Below are 21,322 nucleotides of genomic sequence, written 5' to 3' on the forward strand. Positions count from 1 at the left end.
ATAAAAGTGACAGCACACCAACAGCCATTGATCCCCCCGGGACCCCCGTCTCAAGGATGGCCTTCAAGACTTCGAGGACCACTGGTCCAAGTATACCCCAAAACTTGAGATAAAACTCAGCCGGCAGCCCATCTATCCCAGGCACCTTCCCTTTTCCCATCCTCCTAAGAGCGCTCTCAACCTCTTCTAGTGAGATCTGGGCCTCCATCACTTCTCTAATGTCCTCCGGCAACCGCCTGGACAAGTGTTCTAAAAACACATTTCCCTGCTCTACATCTATTTCCCTTTCCTTAAATAAACCTTGGAAATGATCAGTTGTCACCCTGACCATATCCTCTGGTTCTCTAACTATACTACCATTTTCTTCCCTAACGCCATGCATTACCTTCCTACTCTGTCTGGCCCTAACCGACTTAAAGAACATAGCAGAACAAGTCTCATTGTGTTCTAGAAAGCCACTATGCGCACGCTCCAGGAAAGCTCGAGCCTTCCGCTCCTGCAACTCCCTGAGCTGCGCCTTTAGGGTTGCGGATCTCTCCCAGTCAAATGACCCGCCGAGGTTGCCTGCCTCGTACTCGAGTTCAATTAACCTTTGGATACGATCCACCTCCCTCCTCTCCTCCCTTTTTTTCCTCTTGCAATACCCTATTATAAAAGCCCTAATCCTCACCTTAACTAATTCCCACCACTCTAACACCCCCTCGCACATGGACCGGAGACCCTCAAGCCTCCAAAAGAAACCATAAAACCTGTCAACAAAAGCCTGCTCCTCCAGCACATCCCGATCTAGCTTCCAGTACCCCCTACCAAAGAGGCAGACTGGCGACCCCACCTGCAGGAGCACCCCGTCGTGATCCGAAAAGGAAACAGGCAACAGCCGCCCAGACAACTTACCCAAAGACCTGGGTACAAAAATATAGTCGAGCCTCCGCTCAACCCCCCTGGAGTTGCGCCATGTAGGACCGTCCATTTTCGGAGTAGTGTGCAGACCACCATCTACCAGACCATGGCAAGCCATTAGCCTGGCAATGGCGCCTGCACTGCTATCCCCCCCTCTTCCTAAATCTGTATTAAAATCCCCCCCTATCACTAATTTCCTATTTGTGACACACAGGGGCGTCAGACAGTCCACCATCTCCCTCCTGTCTGCCACCACCTGTGGTCCATACACCACCACTAATCTAAAATTACAATCCCTTATCGTGACATCCACCCCTATAACCCTCCCCTGCATTACCACAAAAGAATCCTCCACTTTAACCTCCCTGTGCCCACACAAAATCCCTACCCCCGATGAGTGCACCCCCCCAACACCCCAAACCGACTCCCCCTTGTCCCACTCCCTCTTAAACCTATTAACATCCCCTCCATCCCTCAGGTGAACCTCCTGTAAAAAACAAAAATCAAACCCCACACCCTCCAAATAACTAAAAACCGCCCTCCTCTTAACACAATCCCTTAAACCCCTTACATTTAAACTAACAAAAGTAAAATCAGACCCCATGAAAGAATAAAATAAAAACATGTAATACACTCAAATTCTAAACCCAGACAGAAAAAAACAAAAACAGGAGACTCACCCGATTCTCCCCTGCTCCATATTTACCGGTGATAACACCATCTGTACTCCCAACATCCCCTCCTCTTCCTCCATCTCACCAACCCAGGATGCAGGAATAGTGTTTGGCTCCGGGGTGCCCTGCACCCTGGGTCTACCCCCACAATCCTCCCCCTCCCCAGTGCTGCAGCTGGATTGGAAAAAATTCGGGGAGGCTGAATCCCCAAACAAAAAACTCCCCACCTCCTCCTGTACCCAGTCCTGAGTCCTGTTAGGTGTGTCCCCACCCAACAGATATTGAGAGCCTGTGGAAACCAGCAGCAACCCAGAGGTTTCTCCCACCCCCATCACTCTCTTGGCCATCCCCTCCCTCTCACTGTCGGCCAATCGCTCCCTCCTCTTCATTCTCTTCTTTGGTGATGACGGCAGTGGAGAGATACCAACCCCCCCCCCCCCCCGCCAGCTCCTCCACCATACCCCTCATCTCTTCCACCAGGGCACATTCCCCCCAGTCCACTTGCTCTTCCACCGTCTCCTTCTCCACCACTCCTCCATCGCTTTCTTCTCTCTCATGCTCCTCCACTCGGTTGCCTTCTTCCGCCGCTTTTCCTGGTTCTCCTACTCCCGTGCCTTCCGTTTCCTTCTCTCTTCCTTCCGCCGCTTCTTGCTCCTCCTCCTTCCTTGTGGCCTTCCCCTCTGGACCTGTACTCTGATCATGAGGCGTGCTTCCTTCCCCTCCTCTTCTTCCCCCATCCCCCGCCCCTGCTCCCCCCCCAGCCGCAGACGCATATGACCGCTGACGGGCCGGGCACCCCCGCCACAGGTGTGCTGACGAGCCACACCCATGGCACGTCTTAGGCTTGTCACAATCCCTCGCCTCATTTTTTTTTTTTTTTTTTATTTTACCTTTATTTTACCAGGCAAGTCAGTTAAGAACAAATTCTTATTTTCAATGACGGCCTGGGAACAGTGGGTTAACTGCCTGTTCAGGGGCAGAACGACAGATTTGTACCTTGTCAGCTCGGGGGTTTGAACTCGCAACCTTCGGGTTCCTAGTCCAACGCTCTAACCACTAGGCTACCCTGCCGCCCTCATGATCCTCAGATGCACAAAATCTGCATTTTCTTGTACTGCATGAGGCGAATATGTGACCGTAGGCCATACAGCGTCTGCAAAATGGGGGCTGACGTGCATAAAACAACGTCCCCCTGTCAGCCCCTAGGGAGAACATAGCAGGAGGATGGAGGTAGCCACCATGTCCCTTTGGGTCCTCTCTGAGGAGGGCCTGGAAACCTCTCCTCCCATTCCAAAACCCAAGGGAGTCTTTGAGGTGCCTTGCTGAGGAGACGTTATCCATATATCTCCCCAGAAAAGCCCTCACCTCTTCGTCCTTAACGTAAGGGTTGTAAATGTTGACAGTTACAACCCTAAAATTATTCTTCGCCAGGCTTGCTATTTCGTAGTGGCACATCGGCCTCTCACCTCCCACTGCTCTTGCCCTTCTCAGGATATCATCGTGTTTTACCTCTGTATATAGTGCCACGTCGTATGCTCCCTCCAACGAGTTGCCTTGGAAACAAAACACGTCCTTCACCGTCAGCTTTAGAATCCCCATCAATATTATCCTTCCAAAAGATTCCCGTCCTAAAGGCTCCATCTCCTTTTCCTTCCAAGCAAACCTAATCGTGTTAGCCAGCCCAATCCCAGGGACCGACCGTGTTGATGTATTTAGCACCATCTCCGCAAGGAGAATGGCGCTCGTTCTCTTCTCTTCCAAAACAAGTGAAAAGAAAAAAACAAATGACTGAGCCTTATCTGGTGCAAACAAACACTGAGACAGGAACAATCACCCACAAACACACAGTGAAACCCAGGCTACCTAAATATGGTTCCCAATCAGAGACAATGACTAACACCTGCCTCTGATTGAGAACCATATCAGGCCAGACATAGAAATAGACAAACAAGACATCCAACATAGAATGCCCACTCAGATCACACCCTGACCAACCAAAACATAGAAACATACAAAGCAAACTATGGTCAGGGTGTGACACCTGCCTTCCCTGTCACGCGCATCAGCAATTATTGGACTCACCTGGACTCAATCACCTCTGTCATTACCTCCCCTTTATCTGTCTGTTCCCCCGCTCTGTTCCCCGCTTCAGCAGTGATTGTCATGTTTCCTTGTATACCCATGTGCTGACGCTGTTCCTGTCTTGTGCTGCCTTTCCGGTTGGTGGTAATGTCGGGTCTGGGTGGCGCCACCGATGGAACCGGGGGTGCCTAAACCAGCTCGTCGGGCTGTCTCGCCCTAGCTGGCTTGAGAGGTTTCTTGCCCAGGTTGGCTCGGGAAGGCGCCCATCCCACGTCAGGCCTCAGCCGGCTCGCCAGGCTCTCACGCCTCTGCCGGTACGTTGGGTTTTCACGCCCTGCGGCTTGTCCAGCGCCCGTGCCTCGGCCGGCACGTCAGGCTCGCCCAGGTGGGACGCAGGGTGGCACCCCTAGAGGGGACGGGACAGTCACGCCTGCTCCCGTTCTTCCCCCCTGGGGCTCAGACTGCCCAGCATTAAGCACTCCTGCCACCATCATTACGCACACCTGCCTTCCCCCGTTACGTTCATCAATGATTATTGGACTCACCTGGACTCAATCACCTCTGTCATTACCTCCCCTATATCTGTCTGTTCCACGATTCAGCATTGATTGCCATTTGTCCATTATACTCGTGTGCTGACGCTGTTCCTGCCTTGTTTCATGTCTGTTCCGATTAAATGTTTGACTCCCTGTACCTGCATCTCGGGCTTTACAGTTTTCACTCTGCCAGGCTACCAGGAGCATGGTATCCTCTGATTTATTTACCACAAATACTATGTTGTAGTTCATTTCTGGATCTGTACTCTTTTCAAAGATGATGGTGTTTCTCATAAACTCTAACTACCCCTCACTCTTTTCACTCTTTAGGCTCTCTTCCATTGAAGTTTACTCAGTCTTAGCCTTCGCCTTAGCAGTGTCTATTAAGCATTGTGTGTTAGCTTAGGGAGAGGAATCTTTGCACTTGCACTATAGCACTGCACTTTCCCTTTGCACAGGGTCAGCTCTCTCCTTGCGATTGGTCACAGCATGATTTCAATTGCTAAGTAAACATGGTTTGCTTCCAGCTGACTTGTAACTTTGATAATGATAATTAAGGCTGGAATCTGGTTCAGTCAAATATGGTCTTAACCCTCCACCTCATAAGTTATTCAAAGTGAAGGGAAAAAATGAAACCGTTTTGGGGTACTGTTTGCTTTGCTCTTAGTTTCTCCTCTAAACAAACCGAGATTGTAGTGATGGTGTCTTCAGTGTGTCTCGTCATAACATTTTAACATACTCTTTTTCCAATGATTGTTGATTTGTTAGTGACTGTCACGCCCTGACCGTAGAGCTCTTTTTATTCTCTATGTTTGGTTGGTCAAAGTGTGACTCGAATGGGAAACTCTATGTTCTGTGTTTCTATGTTTTGGCAGTTCTCAATCAGGGACAGCTGTCTATCGTTGTCTCTGATTGGGAATCATACTTAGGCAGCCTGTTTTTCCACCTTAGTTGTGGGTAGTTGTCTTTGTTAGTGGCCCGTATAGCCTTAGTAAACGGTTGTTTTTGTTGGTTCTTGTTTTGTTGGCGACATTTATAATAAAGTAAAATGTACGTTCACCACGCTGCACCTTGGTCCGGTCATTTCCACGAAGACGGCGATCGTGACAGTGACACTCTTCGTAATGAAGAGGTGCGCCTAAACAAAAACAAACAATGGAGAAGAGGATGTGTCATGCCATAATGTCCGTACATATTTTTTAAATAGATATTTTGGTAACACTTTACCTTAAAGCCGACAGGTACAGTAAATGTAAAACTTCCAATAAGCATGTAAGAAACCCCTTGTAATGTCTTACTCCTATTTCATAATGGTCCCGACTAAATAACAGTTATTTTCAGTCTATTCAAATATTATTAACCCGGTAAGCCTAATAAGACATTGTACGGGTTCATATAAATGCTTATAACAAGTCAGTTTAAAAAGATGTTACTGATCCGTCACTTCTCTATCAGAAATGGTCAAGAATTGCTCAAGAATCTATGTCAGACTGTAAAATGTTCATGCATCAATACACAATGTGCCAATATGACCATACATACTGCAACCATATGCATGACGTGGAAAACATTCAATATAGCCTTGAAGTCTATCCCATCTAATCCATGCAATTGTTATAAGAGACATACCAGTCAGCATTTGTATAATATGGATGATTCTCTACAATTCAGAGTAGATCAACATGTGTTGAACAACATGTGTTGAATAATTTGAACAAAATTACAATAAAATCATTCAAAAATGCAATATTTCTCTTTAAAACTTTCTATAAATCCTCTTATTTTACTGCATACTTATCAATGAACTGCAGGGATGATTTTATGACTACATCTTCTTATTATTATTTTCAGACCATCTTTTACATTCGCTGGATTCTTTTACCTTCGGCAAATAGGATACAGTATATTATGTCTCTGACTGTTTCTTTGAATTTTGGGAATCATTTTACGCTTCACTATATCCTTTCACAACTCTTTGAAGTGCCTTCAACTCTGAGAGGGTCCCAGAATGATAAAGCCATTAGTCATGGCAATTTTTTAACTGAACAAGTTTTTTAAATGCTGCATGCCAAGCCATTGGAAGAGCTCTATATGGCAACATTGTGGCTCAATAACATATTCCATTCCGTAGGGAAGATTCTCAGGCCAAGAACTGGACTCCAGTCCTTCCTATCATGTTGAATTACAATGAATGAATTGTGGACACATTCCAGAGTACGATGTGCATGTGGCTTCAAGGTTAGGCTCCCTTTTAAGATATACTGTCATATTATATGATGAAAGTGCTGTCGAACAAGCACATGCTGTGAGATGTGAGATTTATCTATGTCCAAAAGGCCAAGTATTTGTCTCTAACATGGACATGTGTTATCAGCGGCAGAGCTAAAAAGTCAGCCTCTTTTTGATGAAAATGACTTATTTCTATGAGGCTTATTGGCAGGCAAGGAGCTTTCTGTAGCCATGGAAATAGTATGATCAGATGGGGAGTGTTGCAGTGGCGATATCGGAGTTCGAGGGTTGGGGGGGGGGGGGGGGGTTGAGGGGTTGGGAACGGGGGGGGGGATTCACAGTGCATGTGGCAGAGCGCCAGTCTGCTCACAACCATGCAGGGTCTCTAGAGACACCATGCAGGGGTCCCTAGAGACCCCCCTCTCCATACCCTGGAGCCAGGCCAAGCGCCTAAAACATTCCCTTTTTATCACAGAGAACCAACAAGCCTTGTTCAAGCTCTACCATCCACGGCAAGGTCTCCTCAGCAGGACAGCAGATCGTTGGACAAAGAAACCCCATGGCTGATGTTGGCCACACTTTATTTGTGTAGTCCGAATAGCCCATCTGTAGATGCTCTACATACGGTCATGCTATCAACAAACTATCTGTTGATAAGCAACTGCTTGCTAAGGTTAGGGTTTGGTTTAGACTAAGGGTAATGGTTAAGTTTAGGGTTAGGATAAGGGTTAAGATTAATAGATAGTTAGTTGAAATGTTACTGATAGTCTGTAGATAGACAGACAGTCTACAGATGGACGATCCAAATAAAGTGTTACCCTGATTTTAATTAGATAGACAGATCTAGGTTGACTTTGTCCCGTTCCTTGTTGTCAACATGATTTCTAGTTCAGTGTGTAATGTAGTGCCACTCTGGAGGAGAGTGCACTTTCCTGAGATGCTATCCAGGCTAATTGAGCATGTTGCATGCGTTCAAGACACAAAGCAAGGTAAAACAGAGTAGAGATGTTGGATCTTAATATGAGCCAGTTTGCTACAGCAGGAAATGTGAATTATTATGTGGATTATAATTAATGGAAATGTCTGTATGGCTTGATACATGTTTATTTTGTCAAGTCTGACATTTCAAAGTGAAAATTACAAACTTTAGAAGCCTTTTTAAAACTCAAATGCACTACTACTTCGCATGTCCTGCCTTGCAGGGAAATTCTCATTAACAAAATAGTGATCAAATTAAGAGCCTACATCTGTAGATGGACAGACTCAACAGTACCCGAGTTACAAAATTATGTTAATCTTAGATGTCCGTCAAATCCCATCTGTGAAAACACAATGACAACAGAGTTTGTTAATAGCTATTATTAATAGTCATGTGGGGGCTATTTATTATCATAGTTAATAAAATAAGTAGGGCTACGTGTAACGTCAAATCCCTGTGTTTCAAAAATGAAGTCATCTGTGTGCCAAGTCAAATGGCTTGTAACGGCTCTCGTCGAAAGTGGACCAAAGCGAAGAGTGGACCAAAGCGTAGTGTGGAAAGTGTTCATGATATATTTTTTACATTTTTTAAACACTCAAACAAAAATAACAAAAGTGAAAACGAAAGCGTACAGTCAGGTACAGACACTAAACAGAAAACAAGAGCCCACAAATCCCAAAAGGAAAATGACAACTTATATGTGATCCCCAATCAGAGACAACGATAGACAGCTGCCTCTGATTGGGAACCACACACACACACACACACACACACACACACACACACACACACACACACACACACACACACACACACACACACACACAAACACAGCCAAAAACAAAGAAATAGAAAACATAGACTTTCCCACCCGAGTCACACCCTGACCTAACCAAACATAGAGGGGGGAAAAAAGGATCTATAAGGTCAGGGCGTGACATGGATTGAAATAATAGGTCTTTGATTAACAAGATTGATAAGCAGGACCTTTATGTGTTTTGGGTTTGAACTCCATATGCATATACACAGTATCATCCCCTATGGTCAGCTTAAAACCATATCCTCCCAACCAGGGTTTGAGTGTAACTGATTACATGTCATCTGAGTACAATTTTTTGCAACTGTAGTCAATTACGTTACCAGCAAAAGTACTTGTAATCAGATTACAGATACTTTCAAAAAACTAGATGATTACTTCTTTGATTACTTTTACATTTGGCAAGGATGTTTTTGCGAAAAAATACATTGACACCTGTCTGCTTTCTCAATGACATTCAATTCATAATTATAAAAAGGCGGAAGTTTAAGTTTGTTCCACCTGAGCAAGTCTGACCACAAGTCAGAGACTACTATGATGACACACCAAATACGTTTGATGGATCCTCTTTGTCTTCTTCTAATGCCTCTTGAGTAAAGTAATCCAAAAGTAACTGAAAGTAGTCAGATTATGTTACTGAGTTTGGGTAATCCAAAAGTTATGTTACTGGTTACAAATTTGGACAGTAACTAGTAACTGTAATGGATTACATTTAGAAAGTAACATACCCAACCCTGCCCCCAACCAGGCATTCATATAGTACAGCATGAATGCACCATAGCAAATAATGCCTTTCTCACCCAACCATCACCTACTTCCCTCTTCGGGTAACATTTGCCATGGATGGAAGCTGAGGAGGACAAAGGAGGTGTGAGATTGAAGTACTTTTACACTGGTCTTTGAAACAAGGCACTCTATGCAAGAGACATAGAGGGCACAAGGCAATGCACTATATACAGTGCATTCGGAAAGAATTCAGACCCCTTGACTTTGTCCACATTTCGTTACATTACAGCCTTATTCTGAAATTTATGAAATTACTTTTTTTCCCTCAATCTACACACAATACCCCATAATAACAAAGCGAAAAACAGGGTTTTAGACATTTTTGCAAATGTATTAAAAATAAAAAACAGAAATACCTTATTTAAGTACAGTGGGGCAAAAAAGTATTTAGTCAGCCACCAATTGTGCAAGTTCTCCCACTTAAAAATATGAGAGAGGCCTGTAATTTTAATCATAGGTACACTTTAACTATGACAGACAAAATGACGAAAAAAAATCCAGAAAATCACATTGTAGGATTTTTAATGAATTTATTTGCAAATTATGGTGGAAAATAAGTATTTGGTCACCTACAAACAAGCAAGAATTCTGGCTCTCACAGACCTGTACAGACCTTCTTTAAGAGGCTCCTCTGTCCTCCACTCGTTACCTGTATTAATGGCACCTGTTTGAACTTGTATAAAAGACACCTGTCCACAACCTCAAACAGTCACACTCCAAACTCCACTATGGCCAAGACCAAAGGGCTGTCAAAGGACACCAGAAACAAAATTGTAGACCTGCACTAGGCTGGGAAGACTGAATCTGCAATAGGTAAGCAGCTTGGTTTGAAGAAATCAACTGTGGGAGCAATTATTAGGAAATGAAAGATATACAAGACCACTGATAATCTCCCTCGATCTGGGGCTCCACGCAAGATCTCACCCCGTGGGGTCAAAATGATCACAAGAACGGTGAGCAAAAATCCCAGAACGACACGAATGTGAATGACTTAGTGAATGACCGGGAGAGAGCTGGGACCAAAGTAACAAAGCCTACCATCAGTAACACACTACGTCGCCAGGGACTCAAATCCTGCAGTGCCAGACGTGTCCCCCTGCTTAAGCCAGTACATGTCCAGGCCCGTCTGAAGTTTGCTAGAAAGCATTTGGATGATCCAGAAGAAGATTGGGAGAATGTCATTTGGTCAGATGAAACCAAAATATAACTTTTTGGTAAAAACTCAACTCGTCGTGTTTGGAGGACAAAGAATGCTGAGTTGCATCCAAAGAACACCATACCTACTGTGAAGCATGAGGGTGGAAACATCATGCTTTGGGGCTGTTTTTCTGCAAAGGGACCAAGACGACTGATCTGTGTAAAGGAAAGAATGAATGGGGCCATGTATCGTGAGATTTTGAGTGAAAACCTCCTTCCATCAGCAAGGGCATTGAAGATGAAACGTGGCTGGGTCTTTCAGCATGTCAATGATCCCAAACACACCGCCCGGGCAACGAAGGAGTGGCTTCGTAAGAAGCATTTCAAGGTCCTGGAGTGGCCTAGCCAGTCTCCAGATCTCAAACCCATAGAAAATCTTTGGAGGGAGTTGAAAGTCTGTGTTGCCCAGCAACAGCCCCAAAACATCACTGCTCTAGAGGAGATCTGCATGGAGGAATGGGCCAAAATACCAGCAACAGTGTGTGAAAACCTTGTGAAGACTTACAGAAAACGTTTGACCTCTGTCATTGCCAACAAAGGGTATTTAACAAAGTATTGAGATAAACTTTTGTTATTGACCAAATACTTATTTTCCACCATAATTTGCAAATAAATTCATAAAAAATCCTACAATGTGATTTTCTGGATTTTTTAAATTCATTTTGTTTGTCATAGTTGAAGTGTACCGATGATGAAAATTACAAGCCTCTCTCCTCTTTTTAAGTGGGAGAACTTGCACAATTGGTGGCTGACTAAATACTTTTTTGCCCCACTGTAAGTATTCGGACCCTTTGCTATGAGACTCGAAATTGAGCTCAGGTGCATTCTGTTTCCATTGATCCTTCTTGAAATGTTTCTATAACTTTATTGGAGTCCACCTGTGGTAAATTCAATTGATTGGACATGATTTGGAAAGGCACACACAGGTCCCACAGTTGACAGTGCATGTCAGAGCAAACACCAAGCCATGAGGTCGAAGGAATTGTCCGTAGAGCTCCGAGATGGGAATGTGAAGAGGCACAGATCTGAGGAAGGGTACCAAAACATTTGGTCGGCATTGAAGGTCCCTAAGAACACAGTGGCCTCCATCAATCTTAAATGGAAGAAGCTTGGAACCACCAAGACTCTTCCTAGAGCTGGCTGCCCGGCCAAACTGAGCAGTCAGGGGCGAAGGGCCTTGGTCAGGGAGGTGACCAAGAACCCAATGGTCACTCTGACAGACATGGGAGAACCTTCCAGAAGAACAACAATTTCTGCAGTACTCCAGCAATCAGGTCTTTATGGTAGAGTGGCCAGACGGAAGCCACTCCTCAGTAAAAAGCACATGACAGCCCGCTGAGACTTTGCCAAAAGGTACCTAAAGGACTCAGACCATGAAAAACAAGATTCTATGGTCTTATGAAACCAATATTGAACACTTTGTCCTGAATGCCAAGCATGGAGGAAACCTGGCACCATCCCTATGGTGAAGCATGGTGGAAACCTGGCACCATCCCTACGGTGAAGCAAGGTGGTGGCAGCATCATGCTTTGAGCATGATTTTCAGCGGCAGGGACTGGGCAACTAATCAGGGTCGAGGGAATGATGAACGGGTTGAAGTACAGAGAGATCCTTGATGAAAACCTGCACAAGAGTACTCAGGACCTCCGACTGGGGCGAAGGTTCACCTTCCAACAGGTCAAGGACCCTAAGCACACAGCCAAGACAACGCAGGAGTGGCTTTGGGACAATTCTCTGAATGTCCTTGTCTGGCCCAGCCAGAGCCCGGACTATAACCCAATTGAACATCTCTGGAGAGACCTATTTAGCTGTGCATCGACGCTCCCCATCCAACCTGACAGAGCTTGAGAGGATCTGCAGAGAAGAATGGGAGAAACTCCCCAAATATAGGTGTGCCAAGCTTGTAGCTTCATACCCAAGAAGACTCGAGGCTGTAATCGCTGCCAAAGGTGCTTCAACAAAGTACTGAGTAAAGGGTCTGAATACGTATGTAAATGTGATATTTTTAATACATTTGCAAACATTTCTAAAAATATGTTTTTTCTTTGTCATTATGGGGCATTGTGTGTAGATTGGTGAAGGGGAAAAAACTATTTCATCAATTTTAGAATAAGGCTGTAAAGTCACAAATGTGGAAAAAGTCAAGGGGTCTGAATACTTTCCGAATGCACTGTACATGTTGACAGAGCTAGAGAAAGGACATAAAACAAGACCTTTAGCTTGCTTGCAGTACCCATTGTTGACTTTGTCCATCTGGTCCTGATTTGGGCCTGGATGAGTGAGATGTTTGTTGCAGCTTGTTTGTAGGGGATTAGCAACCTCCCACTGACCCTCCCACATACTCAGAGAGTGTTGCGAGGCTTACACGGTACAGTCATAGTCATTATGTATTTTAGGTTGCAGCAACAGAACAGTACAATGTGATAGGAATGGACTTGAATGCTGTGTACTCTAAACAGATAATATTCTACATAACAATATGTTTTTGATGACCTGTTATTGTGGGAAGTTTTCAGCTAGAGGATTGTGGGTAAGGAAGAATCCACAGTGGTCACTTTTCATCAGGGATTAGATGTTGCTTGGCACCACGTAAAATGGAAGGTATGTTTAGGTCAATATTAGCATAGCCCACTTCCATACAAAAGACCCTAAAGCTATGTAAACACGCCAGCTCTTCTCAATCATCAGGACATCAGTTGTATCTTGTGCCTGCCAACTGCCACCTGGTGTGGAGTAACTGTTTTGCCCTTCTTTACTCAAACATCCATGGTAATAAGAAATACTCAAAATAAGAGTTGCTAAACTAATTTTGAAGGTTGTAGCTTCAGTGGTTGGTCATTGTTTTATTTTCGGTGTGTGGTGGAGGATGATGTACTAGAGTTTAGATAATCATATAAAATTAAAATAAGTTTCGCCCAAATTAGGCCTCCACAAAACTCCCACAACTTCATACAATTAGATCCAAACCAGCATACAAAAGATGCTGAAACTGCTTCTATAACTGAGTGATGAAAAAGAGGGACACTTGAATATTCAACAACATGACTCTCTGTAAAAACGATGCTGTCCTATGAACACAAATTAAACAATTTTTTAGAAACCATTATACATAACAATAACATTTACGTAACGTTGTTGCGGAACACTCTTTTAGAGTGACATTTGAAGGCAGACAATGTTTCCGATCCATCCAACATAAACACATTTGGCTTGTATTGAGGTTAAATTGAGCAATGTTCAGGGGAGTTTTCCATGCATCTCCCAGATGATACCAAAACATCCACATTGTGGACTTTCAGCAATAAGAATGCTTCATGCTGTGTTTATCAATCGGAATATTTTTGTGCCGCACCCAAGATGGCTCTGTCCGTATTCTATAGTAACATCTTTATCCCATATCATGTAGAACGAGCTGATCTTTGAACCCTATCCATTTTTCTCTCTATGAGACATAAAAAGAGAGGAAAAAATAACACCTTTATGAAACCAGCCATAACACCTTTATGAAACCAGCCATAACACCTTTATGAAACCAGCCATAACACCTTTATGAAACCAGCCATAACACCTTTATGAAACCAGCCATAACACCTTTATGAAACCAGCCATAACACCTTTATGAAACCAGCCATAACACCTTTATGAAACCAGCCATAACACCTTTATGAAACCAGCCATAACACCTTTATGAAACCATCCATAACACCTTTATGAAACCAGCCATAACATCTTTATGAGTGTTGCAGTACCATTCATAACAATCGTCTTAACACACAGTGCTAAAACAATGACGGTATGTCTGTATTCAGCCATCTTTATGCACTTTTGCCATCGATGTCCTTGTAACGTGTTGAGTAACCTTGCCTGAGACCAGAATAGTTGCATTAGCTCCACAAACTAATGCAATGGCTTAAGCTCAAGAGAGGCTAACACAGTTTTAACCAAACCAGATATTGGCCATGAAAAGGCCAGAACTTTCCCAGCAAGATAAATGCAGCTCACATTCAGTCCAAAAGTGGGCCAGCAACTACAGGAAGCTGTTCGGGCCACTTACCTCAAGCCAGATCTGGCCCATAGGAAAGTGTGAATATCCCACATTCAGACAATATCTGAGCCATATGATGTGCACTGACCCATTTGTGTCACAAAACAACCAGATATGCCCCGCAGACGATTGCTGTTTGGGCTTATTACTTATAACAAAATATGTCATTGTAGCTGAAGGTATAATGTGTGGTTTTGCAATTAGATGATGCAGACAAGGGGTTTAATGTCAAAGCTGGAGGCTTTAATATACTCTGAATTTATACTGTCACAGTCTACAAAATCAAATCAGCCTAGCTGAAATTTGAATGACTCTTATGAACACATAATGCAACATTAGTTTTTAAATCAAGTTCTTGGAATATCCACTCTTCTCCCAATTAATCTGAGGTTTAAGGAAACCCCTTCTTACCACACTTTCTTATCTTTATTAGGAAATTAGTTATTCAAATCTATCTAACTTTCCTAGTTTGACGGAGGCCTTCCTCCATGCCACTGGAAATTCATTTAGCAACAGAACCTCAGGCCATTGCTTCAGTCCGTGTTTGGGCTTGTCATATGAGAGTGAAGTGATGGAGGGTTAAAACGGTTTTACTACTAATAGTTCTACTGGAAAGCAGTCAAGAGCCCAGGAGCAGGAAGTTATTGTTTTGTTCAGCCGAGTGGAGTGGTTGACTTCAGGCAGCAACCTAGACAGAGGCAAACCCCAAAGATATTAAGGATTTGGGGGGATTACAGAGAAACGTGTGCAACTGGCCAAGGACACTCTATGTGTTTTAGCTTTGGACTCATTTGCAAAATGCCTTAAGTTGGACAACTTTTGTTTCGGTTACCCTGTGTCCCCAATTTCAGGAATTGTCTTTTCAAATGTAATAATCATACGATGAATTATAGCAAATTAATTCTGAGAGTATTTACAACGGTGTTTCACAGTTCACGACAAACCTGTCTTCAAATAGTATTAGAAATCTTTAAAATACATTACCTGTGCTTGATTGAGTTTGCCTTGTACAATGGAACCAATCAAATTGTCAAAAAAAGTACAAACCCACCCATCTGGCACCCCAGACACGCTCGAGCAAACAGCCATTATTTGAACCCAGGTAAGCGTGATGGTGGTATGAATCCATGCTTGTTGTTTACATTTAATCCTAACCTTAACTAGTTTCCATGCTTTACCATAAGTCACTAACTAATCCCTAACCCACCCCTAACCATTCGCTAACCACTCACTTACTTGCTAAATTGAACATTTTGAATATGCACGTTTTTTAAATTTTGTGGCAGTTATTTTCAGCTAATGTGTGCATTCTTTGAGTGATCATCTTGATGTGTTCACTTGTCATGCAATGAGACCATTTGGTATGACGGTGTATGATTGACCTGTAATGTCTCACGAATGCTGGGATGGAGATTTATTGTATGTGATACCAGCCTTCACAACAGCTTGAAGGTTACAAGTAAGTGCTAATAAAATAGTCACCATACCCTAGCAGTCACCATACCCTAGCAACACCAACAGTTTAAAATAGGCTACTAAAATCACTACAATCTTGATAAATAGACAAATACAGTTTAGCGGTATTAGCCCGACTGACTTTAGGACCATGCAAACACCTGGGAGCGGGAGGGTTGGCTGTTTGTATGGCTGGCTGGCTTTATGGAGAGCCCATCGACTCAGCTGCAGGAAACAGCGCAATCTTTTCTCAAAACAGAGCAGATGCTGAGCTAGTGCGTAGCAGATCATTATTGTATGACATGGGTTTGTAGAACATTAACTCCTATTGACTGAGGTGAATGAAGCAACATCAACAAGGTGATAATGGCTGGAGTCAATTTTGCTTGTTTTTTGCTGTTCTCCAAAATAAACTATTTGAGTTTTTAAATTGTGTAGAAATGCAGTAAATGAGCTTCAATTTTATAACAATTCCGTGCAGGGAAATTCCCTGTCACACTGCCATACCCTATAGGTTTAGCTGAAATGACTCCCCTGCAATAGTTCCAGACACACTTCTATGCAGTTGTTACCTAGTTCTTTATCAGTGCCAGTTCCCTTTTTTATTAGGGCTGTTTGGTCACACAGTCCCTCCGAGGTACTAGGATCAGAAAGAACGAGACATCTGGTTTAAATTAACAGCAGTTTAACAGACCCTTAGAAAGTGTAGCTGTGTTCCCAAACTCATATTATGGGCAGGTCTTGTGTAATTTTAATCCAAAGGCAGGAAGCAAGGGTCAATTAACCAGTAAAAGCACACTGTGTCTTTGGGGAACCAACAAAAAAAGCGTGACCTTTTTGTTTCTTGTTTATGTCAATTAATTTCCCCCCACTAAACCTCCGGTCCCTGCCATGGCTGAATCAGGTGGAGTTATTAGCCATTGCAAAAGTAATTAGAGTGTCAAGGGAACCTTGACGAGGAAAATTGGCCATATTCCATCTACTTCCTCTGGTCGTTTTTGTCTTGTCAACAAACCAAGGGCACACTGATGCCTGTGAATAACTTGAACCTTTAAAATGCTATCACGCTAATGTTCTACTGACCACATTAGAAATATACCCCAGGGATTCCTGTGTTTGTTACAGTTAAGATAAATGTATCGGCTCCTTCTCTCTCTCAGTGTTTTCTGATATCGTGGGGACCGAGTATTTATTTGTGCTGAGTTTGAGTTAGAGGCCACTTTTCCGCACCTTTGCTGGCACCAGTGCATGTTCCCAAAGAGCCCAGGTCATAGGATGACTACGAAGAGGGATGCAGTATGTCTCTAATAACAAACAGCCTGTCCTCAACCTGGGGTGCTCAGGCATTGTGGTTATTTAAAGCAATGTAGAAATTTGTGCCACTCAATGACTGGAAATGTTGAGATTTCAGATCATCTGTCACTGTATGTGAGAGATAAAAATTATTTTAAAATAGACATTTTTCACAACAACCTTTTCCTAACTTATGCATAATTTGTTTCCATACTTACCCTCCAAAATATGGAACAATTACTGCACAAGGTGGGAAGGTAAACTGAAATTAATCTACTGTAGAATACAAAAACCTGGGGCTCTAGAAGTTAAACATTTGTTTTTGTGTGTCTGCAGCTAGAAAAGTATATCCAGGAAAACATCAAGATGGAGATGGTGCATATTCAAGACCATCCAGTACACAACCAGACTGCTACCATGCTGGAAATCGGAACTAACCTGTTGACTCAGACTGCAGAACAGACCCACAAGTTAAACGTTGTCGAGGCTAAGGTAATGGCTACATCTGAGTTATATGTGATCAGAATCTCAAAGATAATTCTTAAATGAGATGTTCCATAAAACTAATTAACAACGAAGATATGCATGAAACAAAAACTTATACTCTATAAAAAAATATATCCTAAGAGACACACTATGGAACTTAAGTTGCTAATAGACGTTAATATTTGGCTTGAATTTCTGCTGTTTGGTTCAAATGATATACACTGCACAAAAATATAAACACAACATGTAAAGTGTTGGTCCCATATTTCATGAGCTGAAATAAAAGATCCCAGAAATGTTTGATTCACACAAAAAGTTTATTTCTCTAAAATGTTGTGCACAAATGTGTTTACATCCCTGTTAGTAAGCATTTCTCCTTTGCCAAGATAATCCATCCACCTGCCAGGTGGGACATATCAAGAAGCTGATTAAACCGCATGATCATTACATCATTGATCATTGTGCTGGGGACAATAAAAGGCTACTCTAAGATGTGCGGTTTTGTCACACAACACATTGCCACAGATTGGCATGCTGACTGCAGGAATTTCCACCAGAGCTGTTGCCAGAGAATTTAATATGAATTTCTCTACCAAACATTGTTTTAGAGAATTTTGCAGTACATCCAACCAGCCACACAACAACAGATCTTGTGTATGGCGTCGTATGGGAGAGCGGTTTGCTGATGTCAACGTTGTGAACAGAGTGCCACATGGTGGGGTTATGGTATGGGCAGGCAGGCATAAGCTACGGACAATGAATACAATTGCATTTTATTGATGGCAATTTGAATGCACAAAAAATCTGTGAGCAGATACATATCTGTATTTCCAGTCATGCGAAATCCATAGATTGGGTTCTAAATTAATTGATTTCAATTGATTCATTTATCATATGAACTGTAACTCAGTAAAATCTTTGAAATTGTTGCATGCTGCGTTTATATTTTTGTTCAGTATAATATAAATCAATGTATTATCTCATGAAACCACACCAATCCTTAGTTTTTCCTTAATGTTTGCTCATTTGTTTATGGAAGATTGCCGCTCTCTGTCCAATAAGGTCATTTCGGGTAAATTTTTCTGTCCAATTATAGGATCCCTTTTGGCTCAAGAACACCATCAGAGGTAAAAGTTCTGCATAGCCTCATAATGCTAATTTGTCTCTCTGGTCAACAGAATAAAACTGTGGAATGTAATTTTTTTTAAACATTGCTCACAAGTTGGTGGAATCTGTTTATTTGGTAACACTTTACTTATATTGGTGACATAGTAATCATTAAGGAAGGGATTAAGGCTGACGTTCTGTACATTACCTTGGAAATAATTGATGACGCATTGAGAATGAATGCTACACATCACCACTCTAAATAAAGTGTTGCCATTTATTGTCATTATGTGTAGGTTATGAACCAGACATCAAGAATTGAGATCAAGTTGTTGGAGAACTCATTATCTACAAACAAACTGGAGAAGGAATTATTGGTACAGACTTCTAAAATCACTAAACTGCAAGACAAGAACAGGTACAGTATAACATTTTGATATCTGCATAAGTTTGCTATTTCCTCATTAAGACGTGTGGTACAATCTCAACTAAAATAGCTGTTACATATTTCTGCAGCTTTGAGCTGAAAAATAATTTATGTTGAAAAGACATATCAGTGCAAAGAAGCATATTTGAAACCATAACATTACTCCTGTACTGGGGAATCTTGGACAGCGCACGTTGCAGTAAAATGTATGTAATGAGAAATTCAAAATAATGCTTAATAACTACAATATAAACAAAACTCTCAAAAGTAAAGACCTTGCAAAACTTTTTTTAAACATTTTCATTTCACCTTTATTTAACCAGGTAGGCCAGTTGAGAACACGTTCTCATTTACAACTGCGACCTGGCCAAGATAAAGCAAAGCAGTGCGACACATACAACAACACAGAGTTAGACATGGGATAAACAAACGTACAGTCAATACCACAATAGAAAAATCTATATACAGTGAGTGCAAATAAAGCAAGATTAGGGAGGTAAGGAAATAAATAGGCCATAGTGGCGAAATAATTACAAGTTAGCAATAACACTGAAGCGATAGACGTGCAGATGATGTTGTGCAAGTAGAGATACTGGGGTGCAAAAGAGCAAAAAAATAAATAACAATATGGGGATGAGGTAGTTGGGTACAGTTTTCATTGAGAAATGTGACAGATTTCCCATAAAAGTTCTAGATGTAACAGATAGACTGATGTAATTTGTCTTAAATGAGAACATGGGGCTCACAGCTGAATCTTGTTTTGCACTCTGTTTTGGTTACACATCAGGCCATATGGGGTACCGTAGACAAATATAATGGGCCACTACATCATACGGAAATTGACTCTATAAGGGGATCCTTTCTCAGCTTCTGATCACCATTACAACTGAACTGGTGCCCATAATCAACAGCAGCAGGCCACAGCAACATAAAAATAATTCACAGCTCATAAATTTCCATTAGGAATAATCATAATTTTCACAGTTTATGTTGCTTTGCAATGGTCAGCATGTTGAATTTATAATTTTGCGCAAATTTAGTTTGGCTCTGACATCCACTACTGTAAAGCTATGAAACCACTCATACGGTATGCGGTATAGGATAATGATACAATGGGTTTAAGCCTCAACTCAGATCTCACTGTGCCAATGTAAGGGTTTTGAATGCCCAAGTCACTTAGTGTTGCTATAACTATTATTTACATGGTTTTTGGTATTTACATAGTTTTTACATTGTTCAGGTGTAATTACAGTGAATGTACAAATTGTTACATGTAGGGATTACAACAATAATATCTGTGTGCAGTTTCAACCAAACTCATAATTACCCTGCTAGGATCTCACCCTTGTTTGAGATATTTTCATATACAGAATGTGTAACGTCAATGTGATGTCTATGTATGAATGTCAACAGGTTTACTGAGCTATGCAGATAGTTAGTTACATTATGCCTGTATCATGTTTTAAGGTATGACCCAGGTGCAGACAGTGCTGAAGAAACAAAAGTTTATTCTTTAAACAGGGGCAGGCAAACGACAGGTCAGGTCAGGCAGAATGGTCAGAAACGGGAAACTAGAAAACAGGAGCAAGGAACAGGGGAACAAAATGCTGGTAGGTTCTACGAACAAAACAAACTGGCAACAGACAAACAGAGAACCCAGGTATAAATACACAGGGAATTATGGGGAAGATGGGCAACACCTGGAGGGGGGTGGAAACAAGCACAAAGACAGGTGAAACAGCTCAGGGCGTAACAACCTGCCCATGTAAATACATTGTTTTAGAAGCCCAATTCAAGGTCAGCCTTGTTTCACTCCAACAGCAGTTGTGAAAGATGTAATTGAAGCAGGTTACATCTGTACAACACCACTGACACACCACTGACACTTACCTGCCTGTTTCATCCACTCTTTGAGCCACATTTAGAATCACCAGATGTGTGCTTTGGCCAAACATTCAGTTGCAGTGTTGTTCATCTAGTGCTATGTTCACTTTGCTATCCTCTCATCAAGTTACATACATTTGGCTTGTTTCAGTGTTTAGTCAACCAGAGTCCACATCTATTTTCAGCTACGACCCTAGAGCATGGGTTTATCTACTCGACGGTTAGTGTTTTTTTGGAGTTACTTACACATGGAAGCAGTGAAAGTGAATTAGTTAGCTTGGTTGTCAAGAGACAACGGGGCCTGTTCAAATACTTATTTGTCCTTCTATCAATTGTGGTTATTCTGGTAAAGCAAGGGTTCAAGTTTACACCAAAACTGTAGATTAATGATCAATCGACGTAGGGCAGGTACAGTAGGGAGGTAG

General features: G+C 42.3%; 1 protein-coding gene across 1 annotated transcript in view; it reads left to right on the plus strand.

The window, feature by feature from the left end:
* The window catches only part of LOC139370696 (angiopoietin 4), a 49,484-nt gene that overhangs the window by 20,540 nt on the left and 7,622 nt on the right, over positions 1-21,322 (plus strand). Inside the window, exons 2-3 of the mRNA XM_071110333.1 lie at positions 17,330-17,485; positions 18,883-19,004. Of these exons, the coding sequence (XP_070966434.1) occupies positions 17,330-17,485; positions 18,883-19,004 (278 nt within the window). The remainder of the gene's footprint in view (positions 1-17,329; positions 17,486-18,882; positions 19,005-21,322) is intronic.

Source organism: Oncorhynchus clarkii, chromosome 17 (genome assembly GCF_045791955.1).
Source record: "Oncorhynchus clarkii lewisi isolate Uvic-CL-2024 chromosome 17, UVic_Ocla_1.0, whole genome shotgun sequence".
Classification (NCBI taxonomy): domain Eukaryota; kingdom Metazoa; phylum Chordata; class Actinopteri; order Salmoniformes; family Salmonidae; genus Oncorhynchus; species Oncorhynchus clarkii.